Source organism: Halyomorpha halys, unplaced genomic scaffold (genome assembly GCF_000696795.3).
Source record: "Halyomorpha halys isolate HHAL.00 unplaced genomic scaffold, Hhal_1.1 Scaffold823.1, whole genome shotgun sequence".
In the NCBI taxonomy this organism is placed as follows: Eukaryota; Metazoa; Arthropoda; class Insecta; order Hemiptera; family Pentatomidae; genus Halyomorpha; species Halyomorpha halys.
In genome coordinates, this window is record NW_027110567.1 from 129,501 (window position 1) to 144,779 (window position 15,279).

Consider the following 15,279-nt stretch of genomic DNA (forward strand, 5'->3'; position numbering starts at 1 on the left):
GTAGCAATTTAATGCATTTGAATCCCTCAATTACATAAAATCACTGAAAAATCATTTTTATTATTATTATCTAGTATAGTCTATTTGTTTGTTAGTGAGAAATTTTTTTGATATAGCTAAGATTGTGAGAATGGATATAAACGTCAACAATAATCAGAAAATATTTATATAATTTGTATATAATCTAATATCTTGTATTTGAATATATCTTATTTATATAATATGTATGTAATTTCCCTTACATACCACCACATTTTGAACATAAAAAAACCCTCATAATACTTCTTTTCACCTTGTTCTGCATTTCAGAAGCCCACTTTCTTGTCATATCTTTTATTATCGTTTCTCTAAATTCTCACCCCTTATTTAATTATTTTTATATTTACTATCCTTCCCTTTTCATTTATATTCATGTATTTTATCTTTTAATTTATATTCATCTGTAACCTTCTTAAATTTACTTATATTAATTACTTTATTATTAATTTTCTATTGTAATTTACATTTCTCTGTATTCCCACTCATTTGGTATATTATCTTTTTTAATCACTTACACATACTGTATCCCATTATTTTATACTTTATTTCTTCTTTCTTTTTCTATCTGAGTTTTTTTTTAATATCTCTTCTCTCGCTCTTTTATGTATATTTAAATTTTGTTTACAATGTTAACTTTAAAATTATTTTCGTTCTTATTGGTATGCTAAACTGCCATCCCCACTCCTCCCAACACAAATGGCTCATTCTGACTTTGACTTCCGTCAAAACAGTTATGAATTCTGTCTCATCATTTGATTTTATTCTTTTATTTTTTCATCTCTTAATTCGTTCTTTCTTTAATATTTCTTCTCTTATTTTATCTCTTATATATGTATGTTACTATTACCGTTTTCATTTACTGTTTACAACCTTTAATTTTTCTTATTTTAATTTATTACTTTAATATTATATAATTTTACTTTTCATTGTATACCCCTGTTATTTTTCGCTTATGTTTTTTTTTTTTTGTAACTATAGTGTTTATATCTCTTTTAGCCCTGACGAAGCCCTGCAACGTGAGGCGAAACGTTGGCTCCATAAAATAGTATAATTATCTACTATTTGATTTTTTTGACCGCACCCGGACCATATTCCATTCATTTATATAATTTGATACTATAATTAGTTAAAATTTAGTCCCTGGGTTTTTAGTTAGAATTTTTAAAAAGTATCTAAAATTGTGAGAATCGCTAATAGCATTAAGATGTAGAATCTTGAATATAGTGGACTGAAAACTCCTTAAAAATCCTAAATTTTCTCTGACTGTGTTGTTTCATTAAGGTAAAATTTTATTTCTAAGACCATAGTAAAACTTTTTTAATATAGCTGAAATTTAAAGAACCATGGTCCTCAGATAGATATATCACTTCAAGTTAATAAATCACGCTAGAACGCCAGATTTTCGCCGAATTCCCCAAGGGAACCTACTTTATGAGGCTGGGTGTACCCTGGGGTGCATCACGGCAGCAGCACTCTAATAACATCTCTACATAAGGTCTCGAGGCCATCTTGTTTTCAGGCGCCTCGGAGGATTGTCAAGAATGAAAGAATTAGGCTAGAAACTAGTGGGCTTCGGTGGTTAAGAAATTTATAAGAGAAGGATTAGTATCTGGCGGGGACTAAATCTATTTCATAGGGAACATTGAGGCCTTTATGGATGATTTTATTTGTGACAAAGTTAGAATTGAAGATTTTAAAAAGGACGTTTGATTGAGGATTGGAAACGAGAGGAATTCGAATGTTTAGTTGAGCCCCAAACTCCGTATATCAAGATACACCTTAGTATAATCTTGTAGATCAGTCCTTTGCAATGGACCTCTTATAGTACCCGGGAATTCTACTAAATCGCCGCCTTACCATCCATTCACCATATTAACATCAAACTAACTCAAACCTACGCAAGGTTAGCCATAACATATCCTATCCTAAACAGAAATTCCAAACCAAAACCAGAAACAACTGTTATTATATTTAAAACAATTCTCAGGCCACTGCTGATGTACGGCTGTGAAGTCTGGAGAGCGGCATCCTTCACGAAAAGGAAAAAATTACAATCTTTTCAAAATAAAGTCCTAAGAATCGCAATTAATGCTCCTTGGTTCATAAGAAATAGCCAATTGCATCGCGAATTACAGATGGAGTCAATAGAGGATTACATAAAAAAAAAAAATTCATGAAGTTCCACTCCCAGTTGCCGACAGTTAAATGAGCAGTGACCTATAACCTGAGAAACCCAACCTCAACCCGAAGACTGAAGCCCCGGCATCGGCAGGACATCCTGTTATAAATTCTATATTTATTAATTCATTATTCACACTACCTCTATTTTACTTTTTTTTTTCTTATCTCGTCCCTTTTTCAAATCAACTTGTTTCTTTTTACCATTAGAGTATAATGTAACGGTCATATCAACCTTGTAAGGCCCACAGGCCGATTTGGTATAAAATAAATAAATAAAATTTAAAAAATACATATTATAATATTTTCGTATACATCTATTATATCTTGCGACTTACAAAACATTGAAAATTGATTGTGAAGCCAAATTGAACAGACTATATATTTAAATTGTAACAGTATGTAATAAGTTTAATTTTGTATGTGACATATAAATTATATTATTTAAATAGTTTTCGAAGCCAATTAATATATTTATTTATATCAAACTTTCGTTTATTAAAATGAATTCTGATTATTTTAAGTTAATTATAATGGAGTAATGAATGAATGTTCTGTTAATAGTTGTGTTCACTACCAGTGATGCGGCGAGAGGGATGCACTGGGATCTTTTGAGTACTGCTCTAACCCTCACACGTGGGGGATAGAGTGGGCTCAGGAATTCTCAGGTCGATTGTGTAAATATTGTATATTAGAGTGTAAATGTGACTAGAGACTATATTATTTTATCATTATGTTATTTTATTTATTTTTCATACTGATAGTTTGATTATGTTTATTTTGGTTATTATTTTTTTTTTTTTATTCATTTATTTAATTTATTTTATTTTATTTTAGTATGTATGAGATCATTCATCACTATTAGCTATTGCCCACAACTGTGTGGCAGATTGTAATATATATCAATAAATAATAAGTAGAATATCTAAAAAAAATAATTGTGAATTATCCAGTCTTTTTTTTTGTTTATTGTTTTGTTATAGAGAACTTGTTTTAACTTTGTTTATTATTTTTGTAATGGAGTACTAGACACAGGTTTGGTTTTATAATTGTATATTGAGTGATGAATTTGTATGTATTTGTCTTTCAGAAACAAGATAAAATCTAAAATCGTTTACTTCTATTATGACTTGCAGGGAGTCTCTTATCTCACTTGATGAATATTTCTGAAATATTCCTTTATCCTTTGCTTAAAATCCGAGATCCACAAGCTCTTTATAATATAGCAATAATCACAAACACGCTTTTAACATTAGTATTTCCAACAAACTCCATAAACACAAAACTGTAAGTTCTTAATCCCTCAAGCGAGGAAACTTTCAGCAAAGCCTCCTATATCTTGTAGCCTCATTATTATATCACAGTAGAGAAAAAAGGCTGAAACTGGTTAAGTGGATCGGTTACGACGATAGATAAAAGACATTAAAAAAAAAAAAAAAACTTAAAGCCAGTTGATCGTTAAAAAGTTGGCTACTCTTATTAATTGCGTTAATTAATTGTCTTGAATAATGTTTTTTTAAAAAGGGAACCAGAGAGTCGAAGTAAATCCAAAGTAAGAGGAAAGTAATTATCCTCAGGGTCATTATTTTCGTTTCGGTTACTTCAAAAAATGTAATTAGAGTTTGGGAATGAGGAAGGGTAGTGAGGGGGAGGGGGGCTGGAGCAAAACCAACTTTGTTAACGAAGTTAGGTCACAACTTGGATCGCTCCTTTAGTCCTTATTCATACAGTTTTTAACTGTTATTTTAATTTTTTTCCCCTGTAAGAACATTCAGCCGCTTGTGTTTTCACACTTTATGGTTGTTCATTAAGTGGAGAGTTTCTATAGGAAAGAAAATATATAAGGTGTCTCTTCTAGACTTCATTATAGGTGAATAAAACTAGGAACTAGTGGTGGCAAGATTGTTAATGTCTTCAGGGGCAATAGTTGGCGTGAGCAAAGAAACTGAAATGGGTTTGCCACTACCTGAATTAATATCAACATTTTTATTCCACTAGTATATTTCTTTTAAACCTATTATTATTTATAATTTATGATTGAATAATTGAAAGGTTTTTATTTTGTATCTCTAAAATAACTTAACATTTCTGTTTATAATAATTGTTTAATGTGTCGTTTTTTGTTTAAGAATAAACATTGTTGTTTAGACCAATAAACATGCAGCAGAAACTAAACAGTTTTTTAGCTTTACAAAGTTATTTATCAATTACACTATTTCAAACAGGATTTAAACATAAATCTAATTTCACTGCTCTTTATTATTGGAACATTCATAATAAGTAAAGAAGAAAATATGAAGGATGTTGGAGATGTGTGGGTATAGCTTGAAACGTCCAGTGTAATGAATATTTTAGGAGTTGAATAACCTCTATTGAAGAATGGTGTCAAAACTAGAAAATCAAAATAAATCCTGACAAATCCCACCAGATCACGTTTACTCTCTGTCGTAAACCTCTGCCCTCCTGTCCTACAGTATCCTTTCTAAATACTCCACTAACGCCTGTAGAACAGATTCGATACTTAGGACTCCAACTTTACAAGAGACTTGCTTCGAATCCACATACAAGACTAAAACGACAAGAAACCAAACCATCAAATTCCTCCCGCATCCAATCCTTACAATTCAAAATCCTACGTAAAATCCTTGATGCTCGGTACATTCCAAATAATCTCGTCCACAAAGACCTTAACGAATGGAATCGTAGCAGTTTTGGCCTAAAACAGGGCCCTAACCCATTTGTTCTTAATCTCTCATCCTTAACAATTAATCCCTGATAACCTCCGAGGCGTCTGAAAAGAACATGGCTACGGGACATTTAATTTTTTTTTAATAATTTATTTATTGTTATTTACAACTGTATGTACATATATACAACAAGTAAATTTTCTGTAGGTGACATAGTGACATGATAAAAACATGTGGAGAATCTATCAATAGAACACCAATAACATTTCTAGAGGAGAAGATCTCGAGGCCATCTTCTTTTCAGACGCCTAGGAGGATTATTAGGTAATGGAGGAGAAGCCAGGTAAGAAACAAGTGGGCTTCGGTGGTTGAGAAGTTTATTATGGAAGGAACGGTATCTGGTTCTGGCCAAATCGGCAACATATGGACCATTGAGGTCCTGATGGATGACTTGATTTGTGACAAAGTAAGGAGCATTAAGCATTTTACGAAGGATTTTGGACTCATTCAAATTTAAATTTATGATTGATCTACCACCAATGGGTAGTTCCTTCCTAAGATTTTCAAATGTAAATGAAACATTCCACTTATTTACTTATTGTATTTATTATTTTGTTCAGTTGTATATTTCATTAAATAAATAAAAAAAAAGAGTTGAAAAAATGTTGGAACTCTTCCTTAAAATAATACAATCGATATAAATATGCAATATCTTTATGAACTTAAAAAAATGCCACTTATTAATAAAAAATCATATAAGTACTACGTATTTGTTCATCTTATGCAAATAATTCGTTCATTTACAATAAGAGTGACCCAATTTAAAAACCATTGCTGGATTCAGTTTTTATATTTTCATTTTAAAGGAAGATAATTTTATTTATACAACTGAGCAATCTTTTCAGTTAATTTATTTATTATTTTAATCTTAGTAAATAAAATAATAAATAATTTTACTCAATGTTTCTTCCTCCACCTTTTTCTTCATTTAATTCTTCGATTTTTGTCATTTAAAATTTAAATTTAAATTTGTACTGCTACAACCTATGAAGGGTCAAGGGTTCAGTACTTTGTAAAGAAGTACTGTTACAAGACCAATGGTTGTACAAGAAGGTGATTTGGTCAGAATCACGCTCGACTGCCAGATTATTACCCAATTTTCTTAAATTTATTATTAATTTGCAATTTGATCCAACGTGGATATATTATTATGCAATATAATATAAACATTCTTAAAATAAAAATTGAATAATTAATCGAGAAATTTTCTTTTCGGTAGCAAACGGTGTTATAATAAATAATTTAAAAGGTGAGATGGCCGGAATAGGAGTGCTGTAAATGGTAAGAATGGCTGGAATTGCTCTGAGATGACACATGCCTCCTGAATTGCAAAACAACTACCAGCTCAGAGTTTATTTCCTTCCAACAGGAAGTCATCCATCTTCCCTTGACATAACTGTCTGCAACCATGTCTCTTCAAATATACTTCCGGTTATTTTCCAGGTTTTATCGGAACATTTTATTAGCCGTTTTACTTTCTTAATTCTATGTGGACTTCAATGTTCATCAGTAAATATTCAATATTTTCAAAATAATTTAACTACTCATGTCCTTTGTGATATATTACATATTGTTGGTGCAAAGCCAAATTGGTATATCTTCAAATTACTTAATCGTGGCAATCTATGGTCTCTGCAATGCCAGAAAGGCATGATATATGCAATGTCACTAATTAAAAATACTGAGTAATCAATTAACGTATATCAAAATTAGAAATTAGCTAATATCATAAGTCAATGGTTGAAATTGTTTAAAAGATATTACTACTTATTATCTTGAAATTTTGCCGCTAAGTTATGTTTGTTTGATGGTAAACTAACTATGAATTTCCTTAAGGTCAGCATTTATGAACGTTCCTAAGGAAGAGCATACCAAAGGTTTACTTTAAATTCACTCCTTTGGCTTCTTTAAATTCATTACACTAAAATTTTATTTCTTTTTGAGCAGATAGTTTGTACCCGAGAGATTTGAAGAATCGCCTCGCCGTAGCAGCCTCGTAACTGAAGTGGCGCCCAATTGAATAACAAATAAAGTAGTTCCATATCTGTGAATAACACTTCTGTTTGATCTAATCACACGTATAAAATTGGTTTAAATATTAATGAAAATGGGTACAGTTATTAAAATTTAAATGTGTTGAATTAAAAACTAGATAAAATATTGAGAAAATTTTTTGTGTATAAAATAACATATTCATAGGTAAAAATGTATCAATATTGACATAGAACCGTCCGTAAATCAATGTTTTAGTTTTCAGAACACCATCACGAACTAAAACCATCCACTCCCACCTCCATGGCCTTACTTATCTGACTTTTCAAACAGACAATTATTGTGAGTATGCTGGTCGATACACGACATGTAACAACCTCACAAGAGGAGATCATAACACAAAAAAAAAAAAAATGAAATCCTTCCCCGCAGGATCCGTTTCGCCAAGACCCCCAGGTAGCGACGGTCCAATATCACTTTTGAAATATTAGCTTAAAACGGGAAGAAGGGACTTTAAGATAGTTAAATCGAGCAAAATTTGAAAAGTACCTGAAATTGAAAAACGTATTTCGTGAAAAGTAAATGTTCTAATTTAATTACAAGTAGTACTAGTTTAAAATAAGAAAACTAATTTACGTAACGGTCCTTTACATTTATAGAACCGTTTGTACATATCAAGGAGGAATGTACGCTTAAGCCTAAATTTTTCCCACGCTGTTGACATTATTTTGCATCACAAACACTACAGACACATATAGCATCCATTGAAGAATGGTGTCAAAACTGAAGAATCAAAATAAATCCAGGCAATTCCCACCAGATCACCTTTACTCCCCGTCTCTAAACCTCTACCCTCCTGCTTTACAGTATCCTTTCTAAGTACTCCACTAACGCCTGTTGAACAGATTCGATACTTAGGACTCATCTTGACAAGTGACTTACTTACATGGAACCCACATAAAAGACTGAAACGACAAGAAACTGCTCCTTGATTTCAATTGCTACAACACCTTCTTGACATACGCTCTAAACTTCCAATGCACTACAAAAAATTATTATACACTATGATAATCAGACCAATTTGAATATATGGAATTGAATATATGTGGTTCTACCAAACCATCAAATTCTCGCATCCAATCCTTACAATCCAAAATCCTGCGTATCCCATTCGTTGCAGAATTGGCTCAAAACAGATATGCGTCTTTTCATTCCAAACTCCTTACCCATCCTAACCTATTGATTCTTAATCTCTCATCCTTAACAATTCCTCATAATCCTCCAAGGCGTCTGAAAAGAAGATAGCCTAAGGAATTTCTAATTTAAATTAATGCTTGAAGTACCCCCAATGGGTGGTTCCTTCCCAAGATTTTCATGTGTAAATAAAACAGTCCACAGAGTTACTTATTGTATTTATTATTTGTACAGTTGTAAATTACATTAAATAAATAAATAAAAAAGACATTATTTTTTTAAAGATTATGCTATTGGCAGATTAGAAGGAAAGGTAGAATGCAGGATTTGCGGAATTCAAGAGAATCTAGTTTCACTCAAACACTTCAAAGTCATGCCTTAGATGGCATACGACTTCTAGAGTAATAAGGGAAATCTGTAAAGTTTCCTTTAGAAACATTCATAATGAAAAGGGTTAGTGTATAAACGGGTTATGTTACAAATAGTAAATTTTAGGAAAACAAATTTCTGTTTTTTGAGGTTATGTTTTAAAGAGTACGTAACCGCTTCTACATTTAGTTATACATGTTATTAATTGGATTCTGAGGTTAGAGTAACTCACACTAGATAGATGGGCGGTACCTACTCCCTTCATCCGCACTATTATTTTAAATTTATTTATTTAAATTATTCAATTATAGCCCTGATAATTTATATTATTCAAATATGATATTAGTACTTACTGGATGGACTGGGCTGCGGAGTAAGCTGGGCCGAAGACTGCTGCGGAGGCGGTTGTGCAGGCGGGGGCGGGTCGGGGGGCTTTGGAGACACCCTGCTGGCCCTCTTGGACCTGTAGCCCGGCACTCGACCTCCTTGGTTCGGCTCCAGGCCGTACTTGAGGAGGAGTCTGAGGACATCGACGGCCCCGTACTCTACCGCCAGGTGGAGGGCGTTGCTGAAGACCAGCGGCACCTCTCCGGCCCCGCCGCTCGAGAGGCTACTGCTGGACCCACTACTGCTGTAATTGCTCTCGCACTTCTTTTCCGGCTCCAGTCTGCAAGGAAAACAGAAATATTTTAGGAAATCTATTCATGCTGGAAAAACATACATATAAAACAGCGAATATTATTATAATAACGTAAATAGGATGTCACACAAATCAATTTAGATGTTTTTATTCTTCATCCTACTTCACCAGGGATTCAATTAAAATAAATAAACACATCACATTTATTACTAACATGTAAACAAGAGGAAGAAAAACATGCTCTCGCACTCCTGGATATTAATTTTTGGAATGAGTCATTAAAGCAAATCCTATGCGGTGAGGGATATTGGAAAATAACTCAGATAAACCACCAAAAATTTGATTCTATTATTTTAGCGGATCTATATGTTTTTGGCGAGCTGAAGCCGAAAACTAACTCCGTTTTATTCCGTCACGAGTAAATGTTTCCCGAAATAATCACATTTAGTTCAGTTTTGTAGCACAATTAAGAAAATAATTTATAACACCGATAAATTCAACTGATTAACTTTAAATTTTTAAAATATTAAAAGGATAAGAATATTCTAAACGGATTTTTCTCTTTAATTTTTTTTTTAAGGTAACCCAGCCCAGTCATTGTACAGTTGTAGGGTAGTACGGCGGGATAGCTCAACCCAGTGCTGCCTATAATCAAAAATAAATTTTATTTACTTCTTATTTTAAAATTTATCTGGGGATTCATTTAATTTATTGGAACATAATTTTTTTAAATATGTTACCTTTAATTTAATTTATTAACTTCTTTTTTAAGTTTTTCACTTTTCATATATCAAAAGAATTAATGATTTTAATTAATCATCTATAACCTAAATTTAGTCAATCCTGAGGGTTCAGGAGTCTTCCAGGCTCTAGCCAGCCTCATAAAATGGGTACCCTTGGGAAAAAATCTAACTAACGGTGCATCGTGATTCTGACCAAATCTCTCCCTTGTGCAACAGTTGGTCAAGTAACCGTACTCCTTACCAAGCACAGCTTGGCCTTCATAGATATTCCTTGACCCTTCATGGGTTGTAGTGCAGATTTATTAATATTTATAATTTATTACAAATCATGCAAGAATAACATTATTGAGGACGCAGATAAACGACGCATTTTAAACTGAAACCCTCCCTGCCCCCTGAATGATGTTCACCCAACTCAATATAGGTGGAGGAACCTTGTAAAGGTGGCTAAAGATTTTCACGATCTTAGCGATCAAGAAAGACAACCAAAACGGTAGAAAATACAAAGATACTAGCTCAATCTACAAGGATTCAGTCCTGATGAAGCCAACAAAGTGGGACGATACTTAGGTTGCAAATAATTAGTTATTCTATTAAATCGTACATATATTTTTTTTAACGCAACTCATACCATTTTCCGACAGTTGTCTCTGTCACAATCAGATACATGGTACTCATACATCGAGAAATAAGGTGCACAGTATAATTTAAAATAGAGATGTTCACGTCAAGCTCAATTATTAATTCGCCAATAGTCTTAATATTTAATTAAATTTTTAAACATTTATTTTATTTTTATTATTTTCTGTAATAGTTTATTATATTTTTATAAGAAACAGATATATTAACATATATTTTGTATTGTAATATTGAAATGAAATAATAATATAGTGTGGGTTATTTCTTTGGTTTGTTTGTTTGTTTGGTTGTTTAGTGGCGCCAAACTTCATTGGTCATGAACGCCATTTATATTTTATTTAATTTTGCTAATATTCGTTAAATTTTATTTTTTTTAAATTTTTTTTAAAATTTTTTTTTTTTATTATTTTTTTTTCTTCTGATCAAGTTATATTTTTGTCAGTAAATTTTGTGATTTTAAAAACTGGAACACCAATTCTATTGCCTTATCATCGTCTCCAATGGTTTTTGAGATATCTTGGCTTAGTCCCAAGCTATTGAGGTGTGGTGTAAAATATGGGCATCGTTGGAAAACATGGCTTATTGTTAAATTGTTATTGCAATACTGGCAGTTCGGAGGTGTTTCTTTTGATATAAGATAGGAGTGGGTGAGCCTCGTGTGACCTATTCTCAGCCTAGTCAGTGCAACTTCCTCTCTACGGCATTTGCGACTGGAGGTACCCCAGGGCTTATTCCTTTGGTGTCGCCTAGCAATGGATCAACAATCTTCGGTCTTTAATCGGCTATCAAGTCGTGATTAGTAGTTCATATAATATATACCAGATCTTGTCTGCGTGCGTTAAGTGTTGGTATTCAAACATTTTATTTAGATAGATCCAGCCTTCTCCACGCCTGCCTATCTTGGTCTACATTTTTGTTGATTCGGTCTATCCATCTGATTTTTCGCTTCCCATGTGGTCTCTTACCAACTATACTGGCATACATTGTGTAGAGGAGTCCTGATGGATTGCTTCGAGCCATATGTCACGCCCATCTTAACCTCCTTGCCTTCATATCTTGAGCTATTGACTTATTAGCTCCTTCAATCTGTTCACTGTTAGTTCTTCTCCTCAATGTGTTACGGCTTTGATGCCAGATTGCTCTTGTAATAAGACTAATACTTTCAGTACAAATCTCTCGATTCTGCTTTCTAGCATTTTATACCTGTTAGAGTCAGGTCTCGCAGCCGTATGAATAAATTTATTTATATATAACTATTAATTTTGTAAATGTTTTTTTTTGCTCTTTAGAGCTTCTCTGAAAAAGATTACGTCGATTTTAGGTGGCTTTAACAAGAGATGTTTGATAATTCTTAAAAAGCCGACATATTGCCAGCTATCATTTATCTTCAAAATATTAAAATATATGGTACTGTATTCAGGAGTTGATAGCAGACTTCTGAGAGTGCGCAAATTAAACGTACTTAGTATAACACTAAGTCTCAATAAAGACCACTTCAATTATTTCGAATACAGTTACAAGCCGAGGGGGGAAGCTATTGTAATGAAGTTTCCGTGTCGTTCATTAGAGTTGCTAACACAAGTAAATATCCGTCTCTAATGGATCCCTGTGGTTTGCCGCCCACCTCTCAACAACTCAAATGACAGTAGTCCTAAGATGGTTGTTGTGTAGACGGTGTATTATCAAGTTAGCTTCAGCTACTGCCATTATTGCTAATAATAATTTAATGCATGTGCTTTACCTCTTTATGGTTCACAGTCCTTGAGAAAGAGATTCCATTACATAATACAGGAATTTACTTAATACAAGGCAAGGGTTAACTAATAGTGCAAAACTAGAGGGTGTGTAATTAGTTCTGAGTTACTCAAGCATCAAACTTCATCTTAGATTACTCATTATAATTCACTTAGGACACTTTAGTTATCTCATATAAAGTGCCTCGTATTAGAAGTTCATCTTTCATTAAAACTATAGTGTTAGGAATTCCACTGTTTCATAGGAGCGAATCGTGGTTCATCGAACCTCATATAGATCTTCCCCAGCACCTCGAACTCGGAAATTTCTAATAAGTTGAGCTTTTTTTTTTTATTCTGGTTGCAAATATAATTTTAAGGCAAACTTATCCTGCTATGATTACGACACTCAAATAGATGGCTTAGCTATAATGATATGTTGACTTACATAAAATAGAATTTTAAAATGATTTTATTATTAAAATGTGTCCGATTTTCGGTAACGGATCTAAGCTCGGATCAAAATACTGGGTTAGATACATTAGTGAAAAAACAAATATTATTGTCAAAACTCGAAAAGTCGAAGTTGGAAGGATATGATTTTACTTTCTGCTATCGAATTTTTGGTCATCGAGTTTACTAAGAATTGATTTCGAAAGTTTTGAGAACCTCAAAATGACTGACTGAAAAGAGAGTGAATATGCACATCATTGTTTTGAAAGTTTAAGTCATAGATGTGTCCTCTTGGTGTTGAATTTGAGTGTTTGAAAAATAACAAATGCCACAGCAGTGATTTTCAGCCAAACTAACGTTTGGCCATTAATAGTAAATTGTTGTAGAGTGAGTTTAATTTTTCGATTTGACTTTATGTGAAGATGGCCACGGGACCTTCTAATTTAAATTAATGCTTGAAGTACCACCAATGGGTGGTTCCTTCCCAAGATTTTCAAGTGTATATGAAACATACTACATAATTTTGTACAGTTGTAAATTACATTAAATAAATAATTTAAAAAAATTAAAAAGACTTTATTATAAAATAATAAAGTATCGAGATCTTTAAAGTAGGGAAAACTTGGATATTGTAGTTATGATGTGTACATCGTTTTTCTTAAAGCAATTCTTTAAAATAGTATTAATGGTATATATACATATATATTAATATATAGATATCTTATAAATCTATAAAGATCGATATAAATAAATATATCGGTATATGTATATATCGTTTCACTAACTGTATGCAACGTCGTAGAAATAAAACGTCAGTTTAAAAGATTACTTACATCTCGACAAACGACTGACATGGAATTCTCATACAAGACTAAAAAGACAAGAAACTGCTCGTAGATTTCGACTGATCTACATGACTATTATAAGGCCTATCTGGACATACGGAGTTGAGCTTTGGGGCTCCACTAAACCATCAAATTCCTCTAGAATCCAATCCTTACAATCCAAAATCCTTCGAAAAAATACTTAATGCTCCTTACTTTGTCACAAATCAAGTCATCCATCAGGACCTCAATATTCCATATGTTGCCGATTTGGCCAGAATTAGAAACCGTTCCTTCCATAATAAACTTCTCAACCACCCAAATCCACTTGTTTCTAACCTGGCTTCTCCTTCATTACCTAATAATCCTCCTAGGTGTCTGAAAAGAAGATGGCCTCGAGATCTTCTCCTCTAGAAATGTCATTGGAGTTCTATCAGTGGGTAGATTCTCCACATGTTTTTATCATGTCACTATGTCACCTACAGCAAAATTACTTGTCTATATGTATATTGTAAATATCGATATATAAATTATTAAAAAAAAAAAAAAAAAATATTACTTCTCGCTATTTACTTCCTATGCACATATAAGCGCATTGTAAACCGATGATCGGTTAATGGGTTTGCATTGGTGCTTATTTATAGATCTTCAACTATCATTAACTAATAGAGGCTTTGACTAATATGTATTTTTTTAAAACTTATTTATTGATATTTACAACTGTACATAAATACATCAAGTAAATTTGAGGAAATCATAATGGTATGCCACAAGCATGTAGAGAAACAACCAATGGCACTCTAAAAACATTTTTACAATATAAGGTCTCGAGGGCATCTTCTTTTCAGACGCCTCGGAGGATTATCCATAATAAAAGAGGAAGCAAGATAAGAAACTAATGGGTTTGAGTGGTTAGGGAGTTTGTAATGGAAGGATTGATATCTGGTTCGGGCTAGATATGTTTTATTTTAACCTGAAAAACTACAGAAAATGAAAAAAATGGTTGGTTGAGAATTGTTTTTTAATCAGAAGATCTCGGTTTTACTAACAATAATAATAATAAAAGATGTTTTATCTAGATGAAAAATTAAAATCTGTACCGTTACAACCCATGAAGGGTCAGGGGTTCAGTACTTTGTTAGGAAGTACTGTTACTAGACACAACCGTTGTGCAAGCGGCAGATTTGGTCAGAATCACGCTCCATCACCAGATTTTTACTCAATTAAAGGTACCCAATTTAAGAGGCTGGGTGGACCGCAGGTGGGCTCCAAGAACCCACAGGAGTTGACTCACGGCTCAATGTAACAGAAAACAATTTTCTGCCAACCGGATCTGAACTCGGGTCCTTGGAGTTAGTAGCCACGCGCCTTGCACTGGGCTACCCGCGCTCCCTATCTAGATGAGCTCACCCAATATGGCACTGAAGATCAGCACATAAGAAGAATCACATCTGCAGAAATAACAGTTTAGTAAGAATAACAGAAAATACCGAATAAAATGTAAGAAAACAAGTCGGCTTTTAATTCTTCTTTAATGTTTGTATTGAGTTTTGAGTGTAAAGAATTGAATTTTATATTTAAGTTATACAAAAATTCCAATAAATCCCACCAAATCACATTTACCCTTCGACGTAAACCCATGACCTCCTCCCCTACAATATCCTTCAATAATACCCCACTTATTCCTGTCGAACAGATCTGTTACTTAGGACTACATCTCGACAAACG

General features: G+C 32.9%; 1 protein-coding gene across 1 annotated transcript in view; it reads right to left on the reverse strand.

The window, feature by feature from the left end:
* Positions 1–15,279, reverse strand: part of LOC106686460 (uncharacterized) — a gene marked incomplete at its 3' end in the record, with an annotated part of 330,086 nt that overhangs the window by 114,633 nt on the left and 200,174 nt on the right. Inside the window, exon 6 of the mRNA XM_014429795.2 lies at positions 8,873–9,186. Within this exon, the coding sequence (XP_014285281.1) occupies positions 8,873–9,186 (314 nt within the window). The remainder of the gene's footprint in view (positions 1–8,872; positions 9,187–15,279) is intronic.